Source organism: Artemia sp. Qi Xiang Cuo, chromosome 12 (assembly GCF_049724085.1).
Source record: "Artemia sp. Qi Xiang Cuo chromosome 12, ASM4972408v1, whole genome shotgun sequence".
Taxonomy (NCBI): Eukaryota; Metazoa; Arthropoda; class Branchiopoda; order Anostraca; family Artemiidae; genus Artemia; species Artemia sp. Qi Xiang Cuo.
In genome coordinates, this window is record NC_142805.1 from 50,876,843 (window position 1) to 50,903,181 (window position 26,339).

Below are 26,339 nucleotides of genomic sequence, written 5' to 3' on the forward strand. Positions count from 1 at the left end.
AGCCTCCTCCTTTGCCCACTGAAACTTCGTGCAGTCACTCAAATAATAATTTTTAAAAGCGGATTCAAATTATTGGCTATCTAGTAAAAATGTAACTTTATTGTAATCAAAGGAAGGCTTAAATTGGATCGTATTCAGAAAAAAAAGTATCTATTGATATACAGGCTCATGAAATCAAGTGAATAAATTGAAGCCTTAATATTTTCTATAATTTATAAGACTAAACAAATAAGAGTTCCAAATAGGGATAGGTCCTTTTATTAGACAGTTAAAGAAATATGTATTAAAGCTCTAGATATTTCGATGACACAGCCAGTCATCATCGTCAGTAGAGTTACTCTACTGATGATGATGACTGGCTGTGTCACCGAAATATCTAGAGCTTTTATATATATTTTTGTTTCACTGTCTAATAAAAGGACCAATCTCTATTTGGAACTCTTATTTGTTTTGTCATAGAAAAGGCAATGTGGTCTTGGAAAAATACTGACGTCGTATTTATAAGACTAGTAAGTAAATTTACAACTAATTTTTATCATAAATATGAAAACTTTTTGGTAAAGATGGGAACAAGAAAAAACAGATTAAGGAGGTGCTCAAGTATGTCCAAAAATTAAATATGGTCGAAATATTAAGCAAAAAACTTGGCATGGAACAAGAAAAGCATAACTGTAAAAGGAAATTATATAGTTTAATCGTCCTATAACTGTTGGAATATTAAGTGAAATAGATTTTAGTTCGTGAATAAGCGGGAAACGGTTGCATGAATAACCGAGATTCAGTTGCTGGAAAACATATAGAGGAAAATGACAAAATTTGTAATACCTTGGATGTGAAGGAAGATTTGTTTTGTGAGGAAGAATTAGTGACAGTACTAGAAGAATTAAAAAATGATAAGGCTCTAGGTGCTGATAGTGTGGTAAATGAGTTTCTTAAATATGGTGGCTCTGAGGTTAGGAATAAATTAGTGAAGATTATGAATTTGATTTTTGAAAAAGGGGAAGTACCTAGCGATTTTAGGAGAACCTTAACTAAACCACTCTATAAGAAAGGTGATAAAGAGTGAGTTTGGTAATTATCAAGGCATTAGTCTGGTCTCTGTAGGTTACAAACTACTTAGAAATATGATACTTTTTAGACTGAGTTATGCTGTAGACAAAGTTTTAAGAGAAGAACAGTGCGGATTTAGAAAAGTTAGAGGATGTGTCGACCAAATTCTCGCTCTTAGGTTAATAATTGAGAATTGCCTAAGTTGTCACACCTTTGGTCCTCAGTTTTATAGATGATGAGCAAGCGTTCAATTTTGTTGATAGAAAAGGTCTTGATACAGAGCTTTAGCGAAGGTCTTATCCTTGTATGGTATACCAGACAAATACATTAAAGTGATTAGTGCTATGTACGAGAATAACACTACTGCGGTTCAGGTAGGAAATGAGGTTAGCAGCTGGTTTTGCATTAAATCAGGATTTAAGCAGGGTTGTGTTCTATCCCCTTTCATAGGGATTTTGTCTTAAGGAGCACAGGAAACGCAATGGGAGATCATGGAATCAAATGCGGAGGGACAACTCTCCTGGATTTAGAATATGCTGATGATTTAATCATCCTAGATGAAAGTGTGAGCAAAATGAATGAACTTTTAAAGGTTTTACGAGTTCAGGGTGCTAAAATAGGTTTGAAAAGTAATGTTAAGAAGACTAAGTCAATAATGCTAGCAATAAGAGAAGATGAAATGACGCTGGGTACTGAAAAGATTGATCAGGTAGGCAGCTTCATTTACCTTGGTAGTATTATTAGTAAAGACGGTGGGAGCAGTGAGGATGTTAAAAGTAAAATAGCCAAGGCTCAGGGTGTTTTTTCACAGCTAAAAAAAAATTTGGAAAAATAGGAAGATAAGTCCGCAAACCAAGATTAGAATATTGAAAGCTACAGTGATGACAGTGGTCAAATATGGCCCTGAAGCATGGGCGCTCCGAAAAGCGGATGCAGATTTGCTAGATGTTTTCAAGAGATTTTGCCTATGCATTTTTCTGGATACCTGGCTGACTGACCGTATTTCAAACAGTAGGCTGTACGAAAAATGTGGTTCAATCCAGCTTTCTTGGGCTATAATGAAAGAAAGGTTGAGATGGCTAGGGCACGTTCTGCGGATGAAGGATGACAGATTATCGAAGATTTTCCCTAGCGGCCAACCATTTAGGGCTAAACGGAAAACAGGTCGTCCTCATCTGGAGTGGGAGGATGTCATAAAGAAAGATTTAAGGAAATGGGAACTTCCTTGGAAGGTGTAAAGAGGGAGGCTTTGAATAGATTGGGACGGAGGAGGAGCGTGCGTAGCTGTGTTGGCCTTAGGCGGCTTGGTGCTGCGGTGAGTTGTTAGTAGTAGTAGTAGTAGTAATAAGTGGGAAATATTGAATACGCTGGGAATCAGTAATTGGAAAATATCAAAAACTGGACTTTAACCTCGTTCACACTGAACCTTTCAGGTATTAACCTTTTTTTTGCACGTTCGTAAGGAGGGGGCATACAAAAGTAAGGATAATCTGAAACCTTTGCGCCGCAAATAGTATAATGGCGATAAGTTTACTAAGAAAAAAAAATATCAGGCTGACAAATTTCCCAAAGGATAGTGTGAGCTATTAACATTTCACGAGGTGCTGTATTCAAAATATGTTGTATTTGGAAATTGTATTTGGTGGGAGTTCTATGCTGGAAATTACCTACATTGAAGTGTTTTTTTTGTTTTTTTTATTTTAGATGGGAACGCCAGTGAATTCTGCTTCTTACTTGAAGGTATCCACAAAGACACGTCCGCTAGTTGTTGTTGACCAGTGTGATATCTATTCCCAGGTTTTGCTTCCGTTAGCCGACGGAACTTTGATAGCTGAATCGGCCAATTTAGCTGAATCTTTAAATGAAAGTCCTACCACCACCAGGGAAAATGATGAGGTAATATAGCAATTTTAACTTTTGTCAACATTTTCGAATTCTAAATTGTGCTTTGATAATATTGATTGAGAAGTTGTGTAAGTAACCAGTTTTGGACAGAGTCCTCTAAAAGTTGTTGGAACGATATTTTTTGTCTTTTTTAACGTACATTAACTAGCTTGTAGCAAAAAAACTGACGGGACAAAAATGTCTTGTTACCGTTTTTTCTAGTGCTTCTGTTTAATTCGACAATTTTGTTAAAGCAGGAAGAAGAACAATTCGAAAGTTGTTTTATTTGAAAGAGGAAAGGTTGGAAATTCAGTTGGCACCAAATTATTAATATTTTGACCAATTCACGGTTAAGAGTTGATGTTTTTTAATTCGGAGAAGTTGTTTCGGCAAATCTAAGCGGGGCTTGAACAATATGTCCTCTGAAAGTTTTTTTTTTTTTAAATATGTTCAGTTGAAAAGGAGGAATAGTGTATTCTATTTTGCGAAAATTTAAGATGCAATGAAGCATCTTTTGTCATTATACTATGTGCTGTAATGTTGGTTTAAGTTTTGAGAATAGTCTCATTTGTAGAAAAATTTAGATTAAAACCTTTTATAAGAATAGTTATAAAAAGAAATCATGGTTGTCATAGTTGGGTTAACCTGCTAAAGAACGAACCACGGCCCATACTAACCGAAAATTAAAAAAAAAAAAATGAAAAAAAACTGTCAAGTGAGAAAAAATTGCAATTTGAAGCTGATTCAGGAATGATAACTGTGATTTCAATTAACATTATGGTAAAATGTTAGCGCCAAAACAAAGTTAGAAGAATTTCAAAAGAAATGGTACTCAATCAAAATGAAAACTGCATCATTAGGATTTCCATTGCTGAAAACCCCTCCTCTTGGAGTTACAGCCCCCATCTTGAAACCAAAAGAAAAATCGCTTTTTTGCTAGAGTATCACTTATTCGTTCTCTTTTTCTCGTTTATTTTTTTTTTATTCATCGCTATAGCCTTGGAACAACATATAGAGATGTTTAAGGGTTCATTTGAAATGAAGCTGCAATATGTAGTGCCTTTTGCAATTAGCAAAATATAATAAAACACTGCATCTTCATATACAAGATGATATAAACACATAAATCTTTTGACAATATTTTAAAGGTATGTTTGTAAGTGGAATAACCTTCACAGCTATAATACAAGAAATGCAGATATATTTCGGTGGCCCTGGAGTGAAACGACCCGCTCGTAATTTTCTTCTCGACACATCTCGCCGATATCTCTGTGGTTGTACATGAGCACAACCACAGTATTTCCAGGGGATTTGGGGAATTTTATAATTTGAATTATAAAATTATATTCGATTTATAATAGAAATTCCATTTTTGCTCTAGTAGTTCCATAACTAAATTACTGTTTTAGGTTTATTGTTAGCTGGTGGACGGGCTATTCTTGTATTTTTGTTTATTTGCATAGAAATATGTGTATGGGTTCGGAGTTGGCCTTACGAACTGAAAGGTTCTGTGGCTTTTATGTTTTACAAATTAGTCTTTAAACAATGGGCTTCTCCAAGAAAGAAAAAAATGAAAATTATTGAAAAACTGTATATTGAGCCTCCCAGTTTCAAAGCCATTAATACCAGACGATGACGCATTCGTTCCGAAAGAGTCACGTAGCTTATCCAAAATAAACGGCTAATATAGGCATTTATTTTAAAGTTTAATTTAACTAAGATGATTCAGTTGATGCTTAATAAAATTGTTTAAAGTGCTATCAACTATAATGTGGATCGAAATTATAGTTTTCGTTTGCTATTATGGAGAAAGGTCGGTTGGCTGTTGCGCAGAGGAGGGGGGGGGGGGGGTATGCTTAATGTTTTTGAAAAGTGCATTTTTACGCCAGATTTTATAACTCTCCGTGAAACTTCATATAAATACAGAAAAGTGTCTTGGGGGAGCTGTTAATTAATCTCAAATCTCTCTTCATTTGGATTAAGCCTGGATATAATTGTTGTGGGATGATAGCTCCCTTCTTATTGCTTAAGAAAGTTTCTTTGTGAAATACGGAACTATATTCGTCTAACAACCGGCAGAGAAGGTAGAGACATGGAAGGGGGGATTTCAAACCTCCTCAGAGAACATGCCAGGACGAGAAGGCAAGTGTTGCGGCGCGTAACTTAGTCTTTATCGACAATTAAATGCAAAGGTTTTATATTTATTTTTTACTTTCAGCTCGTGGCAACGAACTATAAGTAAAGATTGAATCGTAACAAGACTCTAAAAAAAAAAAGTTTTAATAACAATACACATAAAAAGGATCACCTTATTATGATGATGCCAAATGCACAAATTCCTAGAGTTTATAGCAATCCAACAAAAGTTACGGACCCCAAAAATTCGGTCGAATTTCGAAAAAAGAGGAAATCACCCTAAAAGGGCAAACGATATTGACAAAAACTACACCAGCAAACTCAGCACATCAGAGAACTCTTTTGTAGAGGTTTCAAGCTCCCATTTACAAACTTATGGAATTTAGCATTTTCAAACGTTTCAAACAGTAAGGAGCAACACGGGCTAATTGTAACCAAAACTCTATAAAATGCAATTTGTATAACAGTATATACATATAGTACCAGAAGCCCGAGCTTTGCTCGTGCCCTGGCACTCGTCACGTGGCAGCCTTGTGTACATGTAATTACGATAAATGTTCATATTAACCATTTATCTTGAATGGACTACGTAACCTTTTAGGAACGAATGTGCCACTTACTGACATTGCTTCCTCTCCAGCTGGGAAGATCCATACGTTGTTTATTAATACTTTTAAATCTATTGGCTATCTCAAAATGTGTAATCAATTGCAACTTGGTCCTCTTTGGGTAAAATCGTTGTTGGGTGCCACAAAACGGTAGAATACGCCACTTCCCGTGACATGATCTTTTAGGTTACCGAAGAGGGACACTTGAACTTTTAACTTCCGCTTGAATGAGCCCTCTCTCGGTTTTCTAGGACCATTGCTTTGTTACGATCACCACTGGGGAAACAATAAAAAAAAAACAAGTTAACACGCGTCCGTTATCTTTCTTCTGGCAATAAATGTAAAATGCCACATTTTGTAGAGAGCCATCCTCGAATGGGGACGGAATAGATCTTAAGAAAATTATGAAAGAGAGTAAGAGCTTCATAGGAGAGAGTAAAGAGGGAAGCTCTTAAAAGACAGAGGGGGGGGGGGTATGAAGCCGAATTGACTTAGTTGGGTTGGTGCTGCAGTGAGTCGTCAGCCGTAGTAGCGGGATTATTTATTGTAAGAAAAAAGCTAAGACCGATAAACATTGGCGTTGTTTTATTTTTATTTTTTTAAATAAAAGACCAGATTTGTGCAAGAATCAACTCAATATTAGAACAAAATTTTAGAATCTACCAATTTACTCATCTCATGCAATGGAAGAATAATGATATATCACAGTTCTTTGAAGCATTGTTGTAAGGCTAAACATTTGTATTGCTTAAAATGAAGAAACTAAAAATCCCTAGTTAGCTATTCCCTATAAACATTTGGCTCACTTGCTTTGGCATTACTTTTCTCTTTGCTAATGAGGTAAAATTTGTCTTTGTTGAAATATTCTGCACTTTTTTCATTTTAGATTGAGGTTGGCCAGATATGCAATGGCAAAATCAATAATGGTGATCGAGAGGTGAAAGTCTCATCAAAAATTAGAAAAAAATGCATTGCTGTCACAACATCATATATTAGGTAAAATTTTTAAAGAGTTTTTTTCTATCGTTTCTTTTTTTAACATTTAGAAATGATAATTGGAATTTAATTTAGACTGATGACGTTAGTGTTGTCCAGTCTTTCTATGTATCGTTTCTCCTCTTCATGTCTAGAATTCACACATCCTCATTTACAACAACTCTAAATAGAAGTGAAAGCTTTTATGAATGTTGATAGCTCGAACCAGTGTTAAGCAAGAATATTTTCTAATCTCATTTATACTGCATAATATGTTTGGAAAACTACCGATATCAATTCTACTTCTAACGACAAATCATTGCAACATCAAACGACCTGATGCCAGGACAACTGTGCTGACTACACCTCCACCTGGCACTCCAATTAATTTTCTATTTCCTTTAAATCCTTTCTAGTGACCTCATACCAGTCCTTTCGGGGATCGGACTAAACAAAACTGTCATATTTTTTACTTCTACGGCAGTGATTTTTTCGTTTAGAAAAGGCTGGCAAATTGGACTAAGAGAAAATCTTCACTATACTAGTCATCCCACTATAAGATTTTACATACAAATAGGCTATGTTCACACATCCTTGTGGGCGAAGGTAATCATAAGACTAAAGGAGTAATATCTGGGCCATAATTTTCTAAGAGGGTCCGTTTGACTCATTTCAGGGGAGGGGAAATTTACTTTATCCCCAATCCTAACATATGTAAATTTAGGCTTATTATAGGTATAGACGAAGCACTAGGTCATGAGGAAAGTAGATTGTTTACTTATAAGAAGCTGATATAACACTATAATACCAAGAGACCATGAAATGAAATGTCATTGGTAGCAGTTTAAAGATGCCGCTTTGATTTAAGGAAATAAAAAGTTTTTGAGAATATTTTTACTTTAAGCTGCCTGGGTCATTACTTTCATATTGGGTAGTTCCATACTAACTCAGGGTAAGTGTTTAATAGACGGAAGGGCACATCTTAAGAAATTTTAGCTGGTCCAGTGTGAGGTGATGCCAGAATCTTTGTCTTTGCACCTATGAAGAACTTCCGTCATTGAGAGGAAATCATTAAGAGGGCATCGACCCGATTTTCGGCAGATATTTTCAAATTTCCAAATCTCCCTATAGTTAAAAAATTATAAATATTCGTCAATAAAGATTATCATCAACAGAAATATACATTGAGTTTTTATGGAAAAAATCGATGCTCGAGTGCAGTATATCTCGTTAGTTTTGTAATTCTGTTATGGGCCTTCGGCTTCAACAACTCGTATCTATCTCTCCATTTTGTTTAGAAATATAGTGGGCTTATATTCAAGATATATTTTATAGAGTAAGTCCCAGGGGTGTATAAGCCCAATACTACCCTGCCCAGTTGCATGTCTCATTAAAAATGGAGGGACAATTAAACTTTAAATGAGACTGGAAGTATTTATGGTATCTCTACTTAGTGTTGCAAATGACGCTTACACGACATAAACTCTTGATTCATGAAAAACTTTGTATCTGAGTTTATCTCTTATTGGTTTTCTTGGTTGTTTGGGACTACAGGAGTAACATGTGTAATCATAGTTGCAGTGACAGCTGCAGTGTAATAAGAACAACCGATGGCCAATATTAAATAAAATTACTATAATAGAACAGAGAAAGTATTAAATGGACTACGAAGATTGTCTGTGACAGGCAGGGGCGTCCTGAGAGAGGGGGGGCCGCCCCTCCAACTTTGTTGGCATTTGGTAAAATATTCGCCGAAGGCGACAATTTCGGCAGGCAAAATAAGCTGAAATTTAGCAAAATTAATGATTTCGGCAGAAAATTTGGCATAAATCAGGTAGCGATTCGGTAAAATTTACGAAGACACCCCTGACAGGACTGGGGTAGAGAGCAGTAGCAAGGGTGCAAAACTTTTTTATAGGGTTAGCGTTAGGAATAGAAAGCAAAAATATATTAATAGTACTTACTGCTATTACTGCATACTGCTTGTAAGCTCTTATTCTAGCGCTATGATGATATGTTCTATCAAAAGAATAGGCTCTTGTGTTAATTTTTCTTACATTGTTGGTAAAACAAAAAGTTTATTAAGCAAAAAGCTAAAACCATAGAATATTAGGTAGAATAGGATTAAGAGTAACATAGGGAAACATAATCTCACTTCGGAGCAGGACTAGATGTAGTTAAAAATGTATTCTTCATTCTTTAAAAATAAAAGAAACCGTACAAATTTATTAAAAATCACAAAATCATAAAAGAAAATGAAGAAATCTGACAGTTTGTACCAATTTTTCGAAATTTTCTGCTCCAGGCTACTTTTAGTAGCATAAACGTAGGCTGCTCGTAGTATAAACGTGGTTAGCTATAAAAAAAATTAATATTATGGCTTGAACACACTTCTTAAATATTTTAGCAGTGTCTGCCCAGTGTAAGGGCAATGATTGAGGGGCTGGGTATGAAAACGAATTAATTCCAGAAAGAATTATGTAGCGCCATAAACGCTCCTGAAATTAAATGCAAAATTGCATTTCTTACTTTAGGTTATAGTTTGAAAAGAATAGTTAGCAGTTATAATACTAATATATTGTGATAATTTTGATAGCCTTCCGCAAAATTTGAGGACAATAAACGAAAAAGAAGCTTGGTGGATTCGTTTCACAATTCTTATGGACACATTTTAAAGCTCTTCAATAACTACTGAAATAAGTCACATGATGTATGAATTTGAACTTCGGTTACAAATGCACCAGAGAATATTGAAGTTTAGCTCTGTTGAGGTATCAATACTTGAAAACATGGAAAAAGATTTAATACACTGTGATCCTGCCCCTCCCCCCCCCCTCGCCCAGTGGCTAACTCGAATTTCAGTACAACATTTTCAAGCGTTGCTAAACGTTTGAGATTGCTGTTTTGTAACAAAATATGGTATTGTAACAAAATAATTTTTGCTTGTCCTGGACTTACCTCTGTATGCTATCTCTCCCACGTACTTAAACAGTTCTTATCCTCTTTGAAATAAGCTCCTTATTTACAATAATGTTCAGTAAAATAACTCTATATCTTACAGATCATTAATTCAGTGGCATCTTCCTGTGCAACATTATATATATGAACTGCTCATTGGCTTATTACTTGAATCAGATAATTTCTATCAGCTTCATCAAATGCTCCAGTATCACGCCATCTCTGATAGCAAGCCATTGGTAGGTTACGATTTACTTCACAATTCCTGTAGTTTAACAAAAAGAAAATTACGGGCAACTGAATAAAAGCAGGTAACGCTGTTACTACCACTACTATTAATAGCTCGTTGCTACTACTAAATATTTTGTGATCAATAAAGCTGCGCAAGCCCTTTTCCACCCCATTCTGCTCAAAGCTTCAATCTTTACTCGCTTCTATGAGATTCTAGTTTTCTCAAACCCTTTCTTATTCTCTTTCCATCTCATTTTGGGACAACCCGCTTTTCGTTTAACCCCATAGTACTGACCAAAAAGCAGAGCTGCAGGCAATCAACCATTCATCTTCTGTAAAACATTGAGTAAGAATACTAAACCTTTTATAATGTTGTCTTGCTTAGCAGGAGTGGAAAAATTCAAATAAAGTCCTCACCTTTTGAGTCTCATGTCATTTCTGAGTCGTGAAAAAAAATGCATCAGTTTTTTTTGTTTTTGTTTTCAAAACTCGCGGAGTGGGTATGGCATAACACCAAGGGTAAAATTGACAGGTATTATCGTGGTTTCAGCGGAAATACAACATCCCATAACTTCTAAAAAATGGTGTCAGATCGAAACAAAAAGTACACCTTTAGAACCGCCTTATCCGAAACCCCCCTATTAAAGAAACTTACAGTCCCTTGCCTTGAACAACAAGGAAATTGGCTGAAACCACGATATTATGCATTGACAGCATCCTTTTCTCCGTTTTTCTTCTCCCAAGCTGGCTGGGCACTGGAACATCATAGACAGCTGTTTATTGGCTCATTTTAAAGAAAATTGTTACATATACGTGTTTTCGTAATTAACAAAAAATCCATGGCGCACAGTAACTAAAAGTAAATATAATACAATCATCTTATAAAATTTACTTTTCCGGTGTATGGTGTCATATTGGACTTACTTACCTGCCTAAGTCTCTGAGATTAATCTCTTACTATTTCAACTACGAAAAAGCCATAGGCTTTTTCTTGTTTGTAATTATCTTTGAAAAAATGTGGGTCGTCAAACATTACTATACATAACGTTAAACATGTTATGTAACATCATAGAGAGATGTTTAATCACTCATTTCAAAGCTATTTTTGTAAGCTATTTCTCATATCTACGTGCTTTTTATCAGTTCAATCATTTCAAAGTGACATACGGCACTAAAAATATCGTTAAGAATGAAATCACAATGTGCATAATTACTGTTTAATGAGTATGAGGCATTGTATTGGTATTGTAATTTTGGTAATCCTTTCAAGCCTTAATGCCACTAGTTTTGTCACCGAGTGGTACTATAGATAGAGGCGCTAACAATTTGTGAACTACCATCGCTGCCACATAGTGACTTGAACTCGATCCTCAAGATTTAGAGGAGAGTCTTTATTCCACTCTACTGTGATAGCTACGCTTAATATTGGATAAAGAACTTGTTTTAGTCAAGATGGGAGATGACTCTTCGTTAGCGCTGTATACCTGCTTCGCATCCATTCCTAGCTTAGTTTGTTTGTGCTAGTGTTTCTAGTTTGTTGTTCTGGTAGTGTAAGTAAATCAAAGACTTAATTTAACATTGTTTAGTGCAGTAGTCGTGCCAGTCATAGCCCAAAAATTATCCTTTTACACACTTCATCCCCTTCGATGTGCAATAATGCCGCATGCATTTGTCACTCTGCGGCAATGTGGATCCTAAAATGCTATCTGACGAATCCGATATAGCCGGCAGACGGTAATGTTGTAATTCGATTTGGGAAATTTTTCCTTGCTAGTTCCAAGCACTGTCATCTACCTGCTGCTGCAGGACTTGCAGAACTAACTGGTTTAAGAATTCATTCGCTGTATTTTTGCTTGTCCTTTTGATAAATTGCCCTAAGACCGGGATTGTAAAAAACAGCGCTTTGAGCAAAGTGAAAAGACATTTATGTTGTGATTTTTCATCAAAGACTACTAAAGCTGTTTTGGGATGGTTTGTTTTCATTCTGACATTTCCATGCATCATCGAAAATCTTTGCCCAGCAAGGGCTGCAAAAAGGTAATTTTTTTTTCAGCAGGTTAGTTTTTTCAGACCAAACTCGAGAGAAAAGTTTTCCTTACATTTTGGATATTTAAAAACCTTATGTAATTTCATCTTGGGAGTTGGAAGAAGGCTGCCAGATAAAAAGAAGAAAACTGGCATTGACATTTTTTATTTCCTTCCAGGCATGCCTTTTACTATCTCTTGAGCCGAAATATCCAGCTGCAGTACAGCTTGCGGTTGATATGTTAAGACGTTTGGGGAACGCTTCAGAAGAAATTATCGAAGTACTCCTGTCTCAGAACAAAGTTCTAACAGCGATTACGTAAGTAATTTGTGGTCCTTATAAGTTTTAATCGCGGAGATTTTATTATGCTCTAAAAATTGCCATTAAAAAGAAAAAGCAGGATCCGACAAATAAGTGAAAAAGTAAAATATTTATTTTGGAAACCCCGAGCTTTGGCCTCATGTGTTGTTGGATGGTGAAACACCAAGGCCGTTTAAGGTTTGTGGCTACAGTAACAACCAATACTTTCTTTGAAGGGTTTCCTTTGAATGTGTGATATAAGTATTACAAAATAAGTGGTAAAAAGAAGGAAAGGGGATGACTTTCACACATTTAACGTGTGAATTATATGTGAATGTGTCATTTATTACGGAAGAGATTCTTCTGTCTTTCTGTGGTGGCTTTCATTGGGTAAAAATAGGGATTTTAATGTCATACACATTTGAATTTTAATAATGTCAGTAATTTTCAGATAAATTTCAGATGGATCCAATATGTTTTATTGGTGGGCCAGAAGGGGGTTGGTTGAGTTCCAGGGATGGATGTATAATTTTAAAAGCTAAGTGGGATTTCCTGCTCCAGAGTTGGGACGAGGGTTAGGTATACTATTATGGGGGGGTACCGCTGGCACCACTTATTGGATGTGTGGGTACCGCTGGCACCACTTATTGGATGTTTAACGAGCGGGGGTCACCACTTTTAAAGGCAAAAATGGCGCAAAGAGTTGCTATGCCGCTTACTGGAGGGGGAAGATCCCTCTTTGGCCCCACATTAGTGGGATTTCCGCGGTTACTCCAACGGTTCCGTATACTAACGTGATCGGATGGTCTATGGCAACATTTAAAGCCAAAGTTTACCGATAAGGTTTTCTAACTATCTCTTTAGTTCCGACCTAAGCTGAAAAGTTAAGAGAGTACATAAAAAAACCTTACTGTATTCACAACACGTTGTATAAAAGAACTGAACTAAAAAGGACTCTTTCTCCCAGCCCGCTAGCCGCGGGCTGTGACAGGGGTTACGAGGGTGGTAAATGAATCTTTCCAGCCAATCCTAGGACTTACTAATTTTCTGGTCAACCTCCCTAACTGCGCAATTTCTTACCTCGTGGTCTATTAAACACGTACGCAATTAAGAAGACCCAAAATGGCGTCACAAAAATAAAAGGAAAATTAATATTTATTACTCGGGGAAGGAAAATAATTAAGGGGCCCAAAGAAATGAAACTGGGAGGGACATTTATCTGAAAAAACTGGGACCAAGGGTTCCAACACCTCCTTCCTAAGATAAATGGCCCGCATCTCCGGTGGATTGGCTGGAAACTCAGACATAAAATACATAACACTAAACTCAAAATCACTAAACTTGTATCTTCTCTCTTTTCACCGCTTGGCTCAGGATTCGTCGCGATTCCCACGTCTTCACTGTAGAAACCACCATGGTCTAGATCGTCTAACATCCACACTTGGTCTCGAAAATCGAAGTCCCCAAGATTTGTAGAAATTCATTGTGCACAGCACAAATCAAAAACAAAAAATTTCTTGCTCTCACGAATTTACATTTGAGAGGAGCAGAGAATCAGTTTCTGGCACATATGATGATGCCAGCCATCGTGAACGATTTGGCTGTACTAGCCGCTTAATTTCCATCTGTGGAAACAACCCCACATCTCAATAAAAAAGTAAATTGCACCTTGGCATAATTTCAAATATTCTAAGGCCGAAAATGCAAAAGCCTGTGAACACGATAAGGGTACTGGGAATGAAATAAAATTTTGAGCGAACCATAAATCACCTTTTTTCTGGCTTCCCGCCCCTGGGATAATTAAATGAAGAATATAAGTTGATAACAATTGAAAATGAAACTTAGATACATATCCCACTGAATAGAATTTGCCGGAAATACTTGTCGACTCCCATGAAGAATAACAGCTATGAATCGGGCTGCTGGACAACGGTTTGGGTGAAGTATGAAGTGACTGGGAGAGAGTATCCCCCATGAACTCCAGATCAAAAAGGGAAAATCTCGGTAAAGGGATCACACCTTGTTCTCCAGTTGTGCATTTAGGAAAAAGGGCTATCTTTTGTAGCTTCCCACGGGGTATCTTCCCCACGGGCTTCCCCCCCCTCATAGAGGACCGACATATCATTTGAGTTGATAATACTAATCTCAAATTCCTTTCCAAGTTTTTCCAATCCGACTGGACATTTAATATCTCTCAACTGTCCCCCACCCCGTGGTAGGTCAGTCATCTCCATTTTGTAACCAGCTTGATTTATACCCCATGGGTTTTTTACCTCTTTTTCCCCCTTATTGTGTATGTTTTCAAGGCACAGCCCATCCAACATTTTATTTTTCCCCCTATTATTTATATATCTCTTTATTCCAATCGGGACATGCCGTCAGCGTTCCCGTTATCTGTTCCTGGTCTTGACTTTATTTCGAAGTCGTATTCTTGTGGGCACAGGGCCCACCGTGCTAATCTTCAGTTACTGGCTTCATTATTTTTAGCCTTTTCAATGGGTTGTGATCTGTCACTATTGTAAATTTTCGTCCATATACATAGTAGTCCCGTTTTTTTACCGCATAAGTTATTGCAAGGCATTCTTTTTAAATTGTGCTATAATCTAATTCTGATTTCGATAATTTCCTGGATATAAATGTGATTGGATGTTCCCCATCTTCAAAATTTTGGGATAGAACTGCCCCTAATCCGTAATCTGAGCTGTCAGTTTGTAGCACAAATGGTAAGGAAAATTCTGGATTTCTCAGTATTTTTTTTTCACTAAGAGCATCTTTCAGTGTATCAAATTCTTTTTGTTCAATTTTTGACCACTTAACAGGGTCTACGGCCCCCTTCCTTGTTAACTCTGTCAAAGGTGTAGCAATCGTTGTAAAATTTGGTATGAATTTCTGATAATATCTTGCCAACCCTAAAAATGACCTAACTTTTTTCTTTGTGGTCGGAACTGCTGTGTTTCTAATTTTTTCTGTTTTTTCCCTTAATAGTCCAGGACTTTTAGGGTTTGACCCGGAAAAAATTCCAATATAAACAAAAATGGTACCAAAATAATCAGAAAAAAATTCTGTACAACATACTAAAATTGCGCATAAATTTGAGTGGGGCGAGTACCCGAAAAACATGGGAAAATGGGGAAATGCGGGGGAAAATGGGAAAAATGCCGAACATGCCCAAAAAATAGTTGAAAGTGAGTTTTCTGGGGCTTTCCCATACGCTGATCACGAAACTGACATCAAAAATTCAGTATAGAATAAAAGTACGACGGAAACCGGGGGGACCAGGGGGACGAGGGTAAAAAATTTAAAAATACAGGGTAGGGGTATAAAGCTCTTTTAAATTTGTTTTCTGGGGTCTTTCTATCTGCTGATCCAGAAACTGACATCTAAAATGAAATAAAGGACATGAGCCCCACCATAACGGGGGAAAAGGGGGAAAGAGGGGAAGAAAAGGGACAGTTCAAGTCAGGGGTAGAAATCAGTTTGAAATGTGTTTTCTGGGGTTTTCCTATCTGCTGATCACGAAACTGACACCTAAAATGAAGGAAAGAAAACGAGAACCATGAAAACCGAACAAAACTGGAGGACATAACGGAAAAGGGGAAGGGAAGCCTGACTCCTGAGCCAGCTGCTAATGGCTAATAAGTAGACCTATGGACAAAATAACTCGCTTAAGTATCAAACTTTTACTTTCTTGAATCACAGACATTTCTTACAACCATTTGAATTACTAAACATAAAGAAAACAACCGCTTGGCAGTGATCACAGTATAAAACTTCAGCTATTATAGGTAAAATTTGTACTTTCGAAGGTAATATCGTTGAATAAAAAACTAAAAAAAGAACTTAGGTAAAATCTGCACTTTTTAAGGCAGTAGAGTTGACTTGAAAAACACAGCATTGATGTCACTAGTCGAGCTCCTCGTCTTCGACAATCTCGTCCCTGTTCAAACAGTTGATACCCTGACATTCTCCGCACGCGAACGTACACGCTAATCCATTCTTCTTGCAGCTGCATCGCGAGTTCTCGCAGCCTGTCTTACAGTTGCATCTCACGACACTCAAAAGAGTCTGAGGTGCGGGCAACAAATCCGTCATCACAGGTGAGTATTTATGGTCTCTGAGGACCCAACCCCAGTCAGCCGGGTCGAGGTCAGCTGGTTCCCCTTTCCAACGGGATACCTGGAGGCGCACTCGCTGGGAGTGGAATGAAGCTGCAGCTTCGGTTGGCGGAAGCCTTTCAGGCTTAACAAACGCCGTAGTATTTGACGAAGAAACTTTTTCCAAGAAAATTCGATATCGCAGCTTAGTGAGATCTTCGTTTGGTCGTGCTTTATACAAGCTGAGGAGAAGATATTCACCCGCTTTCACAATTTCATCTTTAGACGATGATTCATCCAGAAACACTTCGTATTTTTTTCTGAATACTTCGCTCTTCTTCAAAAGAGGTAGCACAGCTTGCTTTCCAAGTCCGAAAACTCGTGAGGTCGTGTCACATCCCAAGAGTGCGCGCCCTACCAGAAGTAGCCTGGATACTTCTCCCATTTTTTTTTTAACTTCGTTGAGGCACCAGAACCGTGATATCGCTTCTTTTGCGTTCGTTGACGATTCGAAGTAAAGTGTTTTTGCATTAGGCGGGAGGGGATACAAGAGTAGAATCAGAAGGTTAGTGTCGTTGCCAAGAACTATTGTTTCAGAGTTTTCTGCTTTCGTTACGGCAGTCTTTACGATTAGATAGTCAGCATCGTCCTTCGCATGGACGACTTCAAATCCTTTGGCTCTAAGTTTTTCCCCGATGTAGCTTATAATTCGCTGTTTGTTCTGAGAGTTGCTCAAAAACTCTTTCTTCTTTTTCTGGAGCTTCATCCCTAAACTGAAATCGATCACTTGATGCTGGCTCCCTTAAACCGTCGGTTGTGGGTAGCATCTTTCGTGGTTGGACCAGCGCTGTATCCATCGAAGACAACAGTAGGGGTGGTACAGTGTCGAGTAACGAAACTAACATAGCTGTCACAGATTGAATCATAAGTATCACCAATCTTCCAAGGTACTTGCTGAAGCAGCCAACCTCCGTCAACTACAGTGACACGACCTGACACTGGCAGGTGGTGAATCGAGTCCGTTTTCGCTTCTTTCCATATTGCTTTCGCTAGTGCAGGTTTGTCTGGCTGACGCATTATGCCAGAATTCTCAAACAAAGCGGGCGGATAACTGCACAGTTCGTAACGTAGAGTTTCTACCATGTCATTTTCAGATGTATGGGCAGCAGTCGAAAGACGTTGAAAAAGCAGTGCAGGGTCGATATGCAAAATTATGCTTGACTTAACAAAAAAATCTCGTCGTACCTTGATTTATCCTGCTACCATGTCACATGTGTAAGCATCCACGCAGACTGGGGACTATTGGATCCGCTAGATGTCATTTTGTCAGGATAGGTTTTGTCGTCGGCACTGGAACTCTGCGGTGACTAGTCTACCTTGCTTCTCTTACTGAATGTCGAATTAGAAATGGATTATGTTTTTCGCCTTTTCCAAACCTATGGGGTAGCCGAACCTCTATAGATCTCCTGTATTAACATTTTTAAACATTTCCACATGCTTTCTACCCCTACCCTGTATATTTCCCTTCTTCCCCTCCCTCCCCCCCCCCCATTTCCCCGTTTTATGTTAATCAATTTCTTATATCATTTTAGTTCTCAATTTTGTAATCACAAGATAGGAATACCCCAGAAAATATCTTTCAAACCGCTTTCTACCCCTACCCTGTATTCTTCTCTTTTCTCCCCTCTTTCCCCTGTTCCCCCTTTTTCCGTATTACTCTTATTCTATACAGAATTTTAGATGTCAATTTTGTAATCAGCGTATGTGAAAACCTCAGAAAACTCACTTTAAACTATTTTCTGGGCATGTTCGGCATTTTTCCATTTTCCCTCGCATTTCCCTCGTTTCCCCTGTGTATCGGGTACTCGCCCCACTCCGATTTATGGGGACCTTTAGTATGTTGTACAGAATTTTTTTCTGATCATTTTGGTACCATTTTCGTTTATATTGCAATTTTGTCCGGGTTCGACACTTTTTTGAGCTAAAAGTCCTGGACTATAATGGGGCTGTTATACCGTTTCCTATTTTGTGTCCCAGGTATTCTGTCTGTGTCTGCACTAATTTACATTTTTCTACATTCAAAGTTACTCCTGCTCTCCTCAGTCTGGTTAATACTTGTTCCATATGGATTAGATGTTCATTGAACGAGTTTGAAAATAGTATAATATCATCCAAGTAGGCTCTTGTATAGGGTAAGGCATTTAAAATATAATCTACTATCCTTTGGAATGTTGCTGGTGCCCCTTTTAGTCCGAATGGCATGTACCTAAATTGGTAAAACCCAAATGGAGTAATAAAGGCAGTTTTGGCTGAATCATCTTCGTCTATTTTTACTTGCCAATATCCCCTTCTCAAGTCTAAAATTGATATAGATTTTGCGGAGCCAACTGATTCTAGAATTCATCCATTCTTGGTATTGGGTACGCCTCTGATTCGGAAATATTATTCAGTTTTCTGCAGTCTACGCAAAATCTAATGGAGCCATCTTTCTTCGGGACTAATACGACTGGTGCTGCATATTCTGAATTTGATGGTTCTATCACCCCTAACTCGAGCCTCCGCTCAATTTATTTTTTCATTAGTTTTCTTTTTGCTTCCGATATTCGGTATGGGTATTGTTTTATTGGTTTCTTGTCCTTTAATAGTATCTTATGTACTACATTTTCTGTTTTTCCGATTTGGTCTGTTAATACGTCTGCAAATTCCGTGAATAACTTACTTAATTGGGATTTCGGAGCTTGACTCAGATATTTTACTGCCGAAGCCCTTTCAATGGCGTTTATATGTGTTTCTGCCGGGTCAATTGTATCTAACGGGGCACTTTCCTCGTCATGTTCTGAGGTCGAAATTATGAGACAGCGCTTTTGCAGATCCTTGAGGTTTTCTTTTTCATTTTCCTTGTTAAATTTCCTCAGTAAATTCAATGGTAAACTTCTTCCTTTTTTCTCGCTCCATCTAATTCTATCATATAATTTACATCATTCATTTTCTTTTTTACCTTAAACGGTCCCTTCCGTCTCACTTCCAATTTATTATTTCCATCCGGTAATAAAATGAGGACTTCTTCCCCTTCCGTGAATTCGTGCATTGGGGGGGTTTTATCGTACCATATTTTCGTTTTGTCTGCATATTCCCCCTGTGCTTGCTTTGCTATTTCATGGTATTTATGCAGTTTTTCTCGTCGTGATAGCAAGTGGATTATCACTGTTACTTCATTTTTATCCTCATTCTCCCATGATTCCTTTAAAATGTCTAACACCCCTCCTGGGTTTGTCCCATATAGTAATTCAAATGGCGAGAACCCTTTAGCTTGGTGCGGAGTTTCTCTGTATGCAAAAAGGACACAAGGAAGCATTTTGTCCCATTGGTTTACATCATCTCTTACAAATCGTCTCAACATACTAATTAGGGTTCCGTTAAATCTTTCTGTCACTCTATTTGTCTGAGGATGGAATGGAGTAGTTAATACTTGCGTAATACAGAGAATTTCGTATAATTTTCGGATGTATGTCGATATAAAATTGGTTCCATTATCTGGTAAAATTTCCTTCGGGATTCCGTGACACGAGACATATTTCGCTAATTCTTCTGCGATTTTTGGTGATTTTACTGTTCGCATTGGGATAGCTTCTGGGTATCTCGTAGCCAGATCATTAATAACTAAAATGAATCTGTTCGTTCTTTATCCGTATTGTCTCTTTCTTTATAGGCTACTCTAGCCCTTTCGTCCTGTTTTCTATTCTTTCTAATTTCATCTTTCTCAGCTTGTATTTTTCCCTTATATTCTTGGTGCTCTCTTTCAAAGGCCTCCATATTTGCCTTTCTTTCTATTTTCCCACTTTTTCTATGGGCTTCACTCGCCCTTCTCGGTCTTGAGTTCATCTTATCTCTGTCCCGGAACTCCCCTTCATTTGGCACAGCCTCTGAGGGATGAGTTCGTCTTGTTTTTTCACATATTATTTCTTCCTTGTTTATTTCGTAACCCCTCATTTTACCGCGTATACTTCTCTCCGCTTATATTATCTCTTATTCAATTAGTCAATCTTGGTAAGTTCAAAAACTGTCACGCAAAAATTATGGTACGCAATTACTATTGTGAATTAACAGCTCCATGTAATGAGATTCAACAATTTTTCAAATAACCGGAATGTCTAGACTTCATTAGGGAATAACGACTTCTTTCACAAAAAGCAGTTTTACGCGAGTGAATTATATCTCCGAAAAACGAATTAACAGGGGTTGGGCGAGAAAATAATCAGAAAAACCGTGCGAATATTCCACTAGTGAATTAGCTAGACTAAACTCAAACAGGGGAACTACCCTGTAAAACAAATCACGTATCCCTCCTGGATACTCGTATTCCAAATATAATCTCCTCCTGGGCAGATTACTCAATAGGACAGGTGCTTCCCACCTTCCTTGTCCAGTATGCGCACAAACTGACAAACTATTCTAATTTGCCGTCCTCAATACTCTTATAACCTTCGTCACTGAAAATTATCTCTAAGTTCGCCAATTCACTCAAAGAATAACCCAACTCTCGACGTTTTCTTATCTGTCCTTAAACCCTTTAATACTTTTAAATACGAAGATTCCCCCACTGTAAACTCAACTCATTAATTTCACGTTATTCTTTTTTATATTTGTCTAACAAGGCTATAGCCCATTATAGACCTTCTTAATTCTATTAATTAAATGCGTATTTTTGTCTTTTTATATGTTACTGCAATAGGCTACTTTCTAGGCCAAATTAACCCGTCTCTTCGAAAGCGCAGAATTCTTTTATTATCAGATTTACTGATAGGACCTTAAATCGCTGCCACCACTTATTATGGGGGAGTACCGCTGGCACCACTTATTGGATGAGTGGGTACCGCTGGCACCACTTATTGGATGTTTAACGTACGGGGGTCACCACTTTTAAAGGCAAAAATGGTGCAAAGACTTTCTATGCCACTTACTGGAGGGGGAGATCTCTCGTCGGCCCCAAATTAGTGGGATTTCCGCGGTTACTCCAACGGTTCCGTATACTAACGTGATCGGATGGTATATGGACACATTTAAAGCCAAAGTTTACCGATAAGGTTTTCTAACTATCTCTTTAGTTTCGACCTAAGCTGAAAAGTTAAAAGAGTACATAAAAAAACCTTACTGTATTCACAACACGTTGTATAAAAGAACTGATCTAAAAAAGGACTCTTTCTCCCAGCCCGCTAGCCGCGTGCTGCGACAGGGGTTACGAGGGTGGTAAATGAATCTTTCCAGCCAATCCTAGGACTTACTAATCTACTGGTCAACTTCCCTAACTGCGCAATTTCTTACCTCGTGGTCTATTAAGCACGTACGCAATTAAGAAGACCCAAAATGGCGTCACAAAAATAAAAGGAAAATTAATATTTATTACTCGGGGAAGGAAAATAATTAAGGGGCCAAAAGAAATGAATCTGGGAGGGACATTTATCTGAACAAACTGGGACCAAGGGTTCCAACATATACAATAATGTATGTATCAAATATACAGTATGAATAAATGAAATTAAAGCAAGCCATTGGAGTCTTAGAAGGCTTATGGCTCTGATTGCTGTTACATGTATTTGCAACATTCGTTGGTCTTGGATCCGATGAGTTTGTTTCTGCATAATTTTTTTTAGCATGGCTCTACCAAAAGGTCTCAATTTGGCCTTGTGCTTAATGCACGTAATTTTACATAATGATTGTCATCTAATGTTTTGTGTTTTATTTGCCTTAGATATACAAGCGGGTCAGTTAGAATCAAAAATTTCGACCTGCTCTTTAATGAACTCTAGTTCAAAGAAGGATTATGCGTTCATTTGGAATGACTGAGTATTTAGTTGGAGCAGCTTCAATACAGCTGAAGTTTAATATTTATGTTTATCAGTACATTCCGGAATTAAATTCCATGAATTGACCAATATATTTCACCTGAAGGGCAACTGAAGGGTTGTAGAATTATTTGATTTAATTTCATGGCAAAACTGACTGTCTTATATATATATATATATATATATATATATATATATATATATATATATATATATATATATATATATATATATATATATATATATATATATATATATATATATATATATATATATATATATATATATATATATATATATATATATATATATATATATATATATATATATATATATATATATATATATATATATATATATATATATATATATATATATATATATATATATATATATATATATATATATATTTAGCTTTTATTAGAAAGTCAGAAAGTACTGGATATGACGAAGTTTGTCTTACACCGTCTTGTATAGTTGAAAACTTACAGCCTGTATGCTGGAAGTAACACTGTACTGGGTTAAAGAATGCTGAACCCTTCACAAATCGTAAACACTTATCCGCAGCTACAAAAAAGATTTGCGTATGCAGTTTGAGAATCCATTCTATCTAAGTTTTGGAACCGTATCTACCCTGAGATTTTGGTTTTTGAGTATACCCAACTCGAGATTGTCTTAACTGGGCAAGTATCCAAAGGAAGATGTTTCTGAATATTACTGTCATCACCACAAGGAAGGCCTTTTAGAAAAAGAGAAAATTGTTACATTCCAGAAGGGATAACAACTAGTTTGAGATTGTCTTAACTGGACAAGCATCCACAGAAGACGTCTACAAATGTGACTTTGACCACCACAAGGAAGATGTCTATGAATATTACTTTTACCACCACAAAGAAAATCTTTAGAAAAAGAGAAAATTACCACATGCCGGAAGGGAGAAACCTCTTATCTAAGGAACAAGGTTGGACGTGGTGTTGATAAACTGACACCTATGCGTGCACGAACATACCGATGTTGTAATTCATTTGTGCCCTTTTTTATGTCTATGTTTAACATGTAATGTTTTTGCAACTATAAATTAGCCAAGAGCTACGAAAGCTGCGTAATAAACCGTTCTCTCTCTCTCTCTAAATGTAATCTAAAAGTAAAGTACTACTGCTCACTTTCATGCAAGATTTCTGTTTTTGTGTCACTGTAATAAGACAATTTTGTCTAATGTTACATGTCATTTTGAGAACGTTTCCCCGGAGAGGCTATTCTGTTAAAGCCATCAGTTATTTTTCTAAGTGAAGATTCAATAAATTCGTAAGATGCACTGATTTGAATAGCAAAGGTCTAGCCATATATGAGACACTTTTGATGAACCTGGTAGCGCAAAGAAGCACCAGAACAACTAATAACCTCTCTTTGTTATATATTCAATTCTTCTATCTATATTGTGGTTGCAGCAATAGGTGCAACCTAGTAAAGAGCGAGGCACAGTCATAGTGAACGAAAATTAAAAAAAAACTTCAGAATAAATTTTCAAACGTAAAAGAATCGTCATTTACCCCTAATTCGGTAATAGTAGCTGTTTTCCTTGTTAAGCTGAAAATTAAAAAGTAATAACGAAAATAACTTAGCAGGAATTCCAAAAAGGAGCTTAAAACCCCTCGAAAACGGTGACAGACTAAAATAAAAAGTGTATTATTGACATCATCATAGTCGATAACCTTAGCAGGAGGTTTCAGCCCTCCATCTTAAAAATAAAAAAAAAATCAACTTTTAGCTTGGGTAGCACTGATGTTTCCTTTTTTCTATACATGTATATGAAATCAAGTGTACATTACTTAGTTGTTTTTTTGGTTTTTTTTTCTTTTTTGGTCCGAGTAAACTGTGAAACTATAAATCTAGACGTTTGAAATATGTCGCAAAAGTAATTCAGAACTACTTGGATAAATAAACATCCAAATATTTGCTGAAAAAAAAAACAAGAATTGACTAGAATTGTGACGCTATGATAAAAAACATGTGAAGGTGGATTTGTAATTGGCGTACGTTGTTCTTGTCTCGTAATCTTCAATATACCTAATTTCATAAGAGAGACCTTCCTTTTTTCTTTTTTTTTTCTTTTTCTTTTTTGAGTTCGCCAATTTTTATACTGTATTACGCTCAGAGCTGGGGATTGGCACCTGGAATACTTTTTTCTGTTTTTATTTGCATGAGGGTAAGAAAATGTAGCCATATTTACACAATTCTATCGTTCCCTTTGCGATTCTGTCGATCTATGAAGTTAAATTTGTCAGTTACTGTTTAAACAAAGGTACGAATTGCAGGATCAAACTGTTGTTTTGGTAGGTATGCTCCTTGAGCTAGTCAAAAACAGAAGATATGGTGAACCCAAAAATTCGAAGCAGAATGATCGATGGTGAAAATATTCATCGGGTTAAATAAGGGTCAAGCATCGACGAGTTGGCGGCCTGAATTTTAGTTTGCAATTTTGTTGTGAAAGAAATGGTTTGATTTTCTTCTTTTGTTTATAATGAATGAGCCAATTGCTCTGAAAGCTGAAATTGATAAGTAAAACAAATATGTCTGAGTGAAGAAGCAGTGCGTAAAATATCATAACTACATATGGGAGAGCAATGGATGTATTGTTCTCCCCATGATGAGGTGCATCCGAGGACTGTGTATGTACGTGGCAACATATTTTGGACGAGCCTTATGTTTTAAAGGGGAATTAAACGTTGGAAATAATACAAAAAAAACGATGATTTGAAATGAAAAAAACGTAAAAAATCATCAGAAAAATTTTACAAATCTCAAGAACTTGAGGGGACACGACCCCGAAGGCTCGCATCCCACGTATGCTTCTTTCATGTGCTCTTCCTATAGAAGTTTGGTCTCTGTATGTCTGGGTTTGTAGAACCTACTGTATAAAAACGTGAAGTTAATTAATAGTACTATCATTATTTCAGATATGCGAGGAATACTGGCCTTGGAGATTCCATTTCAGCGAGAAAATTCTTGGAAGCAGTAAGCAATGCTGGAGACTTCAAAGCATTTTTCTCAGTTTATAATTTCTTTGAACAAAGGAATGTTAAGCTTAGAGGGAGCTCTATTTTTGCCAAAGGTAGACTTTCCTGTTCCTCCTAATAGTTTAATGATAAAGGATTATTACCCTGTACGGTATTTATACTTGTCTTTTATGGTAAATTACTCATATTCAAATGTATATATACCGGATTAAATTCTTTTTTGAAAAAGAATATCTCTCTCTCTCTCTATCTCTCTCTCCGCTCTCTCTCTCTCTGTCTCTCCGGTCTCTGTCTCTCTCTCTCTTTCTCACTGTCTCTCTCTTTCTCACTCTCTCTCTTTCTTTCTCTCTCTCTCTCTCTCTCTTTCTCTCTCTCACTCTCTCTCTCTCTGTCTCTCTGTCTCTCTCTCTCTCTCTCTCTCGTTCTTCCTCTTTCTCTCTCTTTCTATGATAAGAAAAAAAATCGTCTGATAATCGAAAAATCATCTAGCACCCTATTACAAAGGCAAAAAAATCTTATCTGTATATTTATTATGTTTTGTCCATACACAAGGAAAAAAGGGATGAAAAGAAAAATAGAAATGAAAAAGAAAAGAACAAAAATCATAAGGAAATGAGCTTATTCTATCATCAAATTTTTTGGGTAATCTGTTAAGGGGCCAAACAAGTAACATTACCGACCCTATCAACCTAAAGTATCTTTAACAATATGACCCTTTGTCATGGGATTGAAATCTGATCTTATTGACGGAGTGGGAGGAATTTGAATTTTATTTGAGTTACAAAAAGATAGATGGACCGGATACAGGAAATAAGATACATGCAAGGGATACTTACAACCTCATTAGCCTTAATATTCATTAACCGTCTAGTGACGGTTTAGTTGACGAATGATTCATTTCCTGAATAAGATTTCTTGCTGGTTCAAGGTTTCATTATTAATACCATATTTACACAACATATTAAATTCCTGACAGAGAGAAAACTCGATAGAGAATTTCCGACAGAGAGAAACATGCTGGATCACGAACTTTTTTTTTATTCAATACATTAAAGAACAAAGTACATTAAAGAACAAAGTAACAAAGTAACCTGATAAAAAGAGACATAGGACTGTTCAAGCAGTGAAGTCCCATTTAACTGAACCCCAATGCAGCTCAACCCTCGCTCACCTCAATATCCGTGCAACGCAAACCTCTTAACTGAACCCTAGTTTAA

General features: G+C 36.9%; 1 protein-coding gene across 1 annotated transcript in view; it reads left to right on the plus strand.

Annotated features, from left to right (window-relative positions):
- Nucleotides 1-26,339, plus strand: part of Bulli (regulator of MON1-CCZ1 complex protein bulli) — a 99,923-nt gene that overhangs the window by 70,646 nt on the left and 2,938 nt on the right. Inside the window, exons 11-15 of the mRNA XM_089098320.1 lie at nucleotides 2,755-2,946; nucleotides 6,565-6,674; nucleotides 9,715-9,850; nucleotides 12,047-12,186; nucleotides 25,063-25,217. Of these exons, the coding sequence (XP_088954446.1) occupies nucleotides 2,755-2,946; nucleotides 6,565-6,674; nucleotides 9,715-9,850; nucleotides 12,047-12,186; nucleotides 25,063-25,217 (733 nt within the window). The remainder of the gene's footprint in view (nucleotides 1-2,754; nucleotides 2,947-6,564; nucleotides 6,675-9,714; nucleotides 9,851-12,046; nucleotides 12,187-25,062; nucleotides 25,218-26,339) is intronic.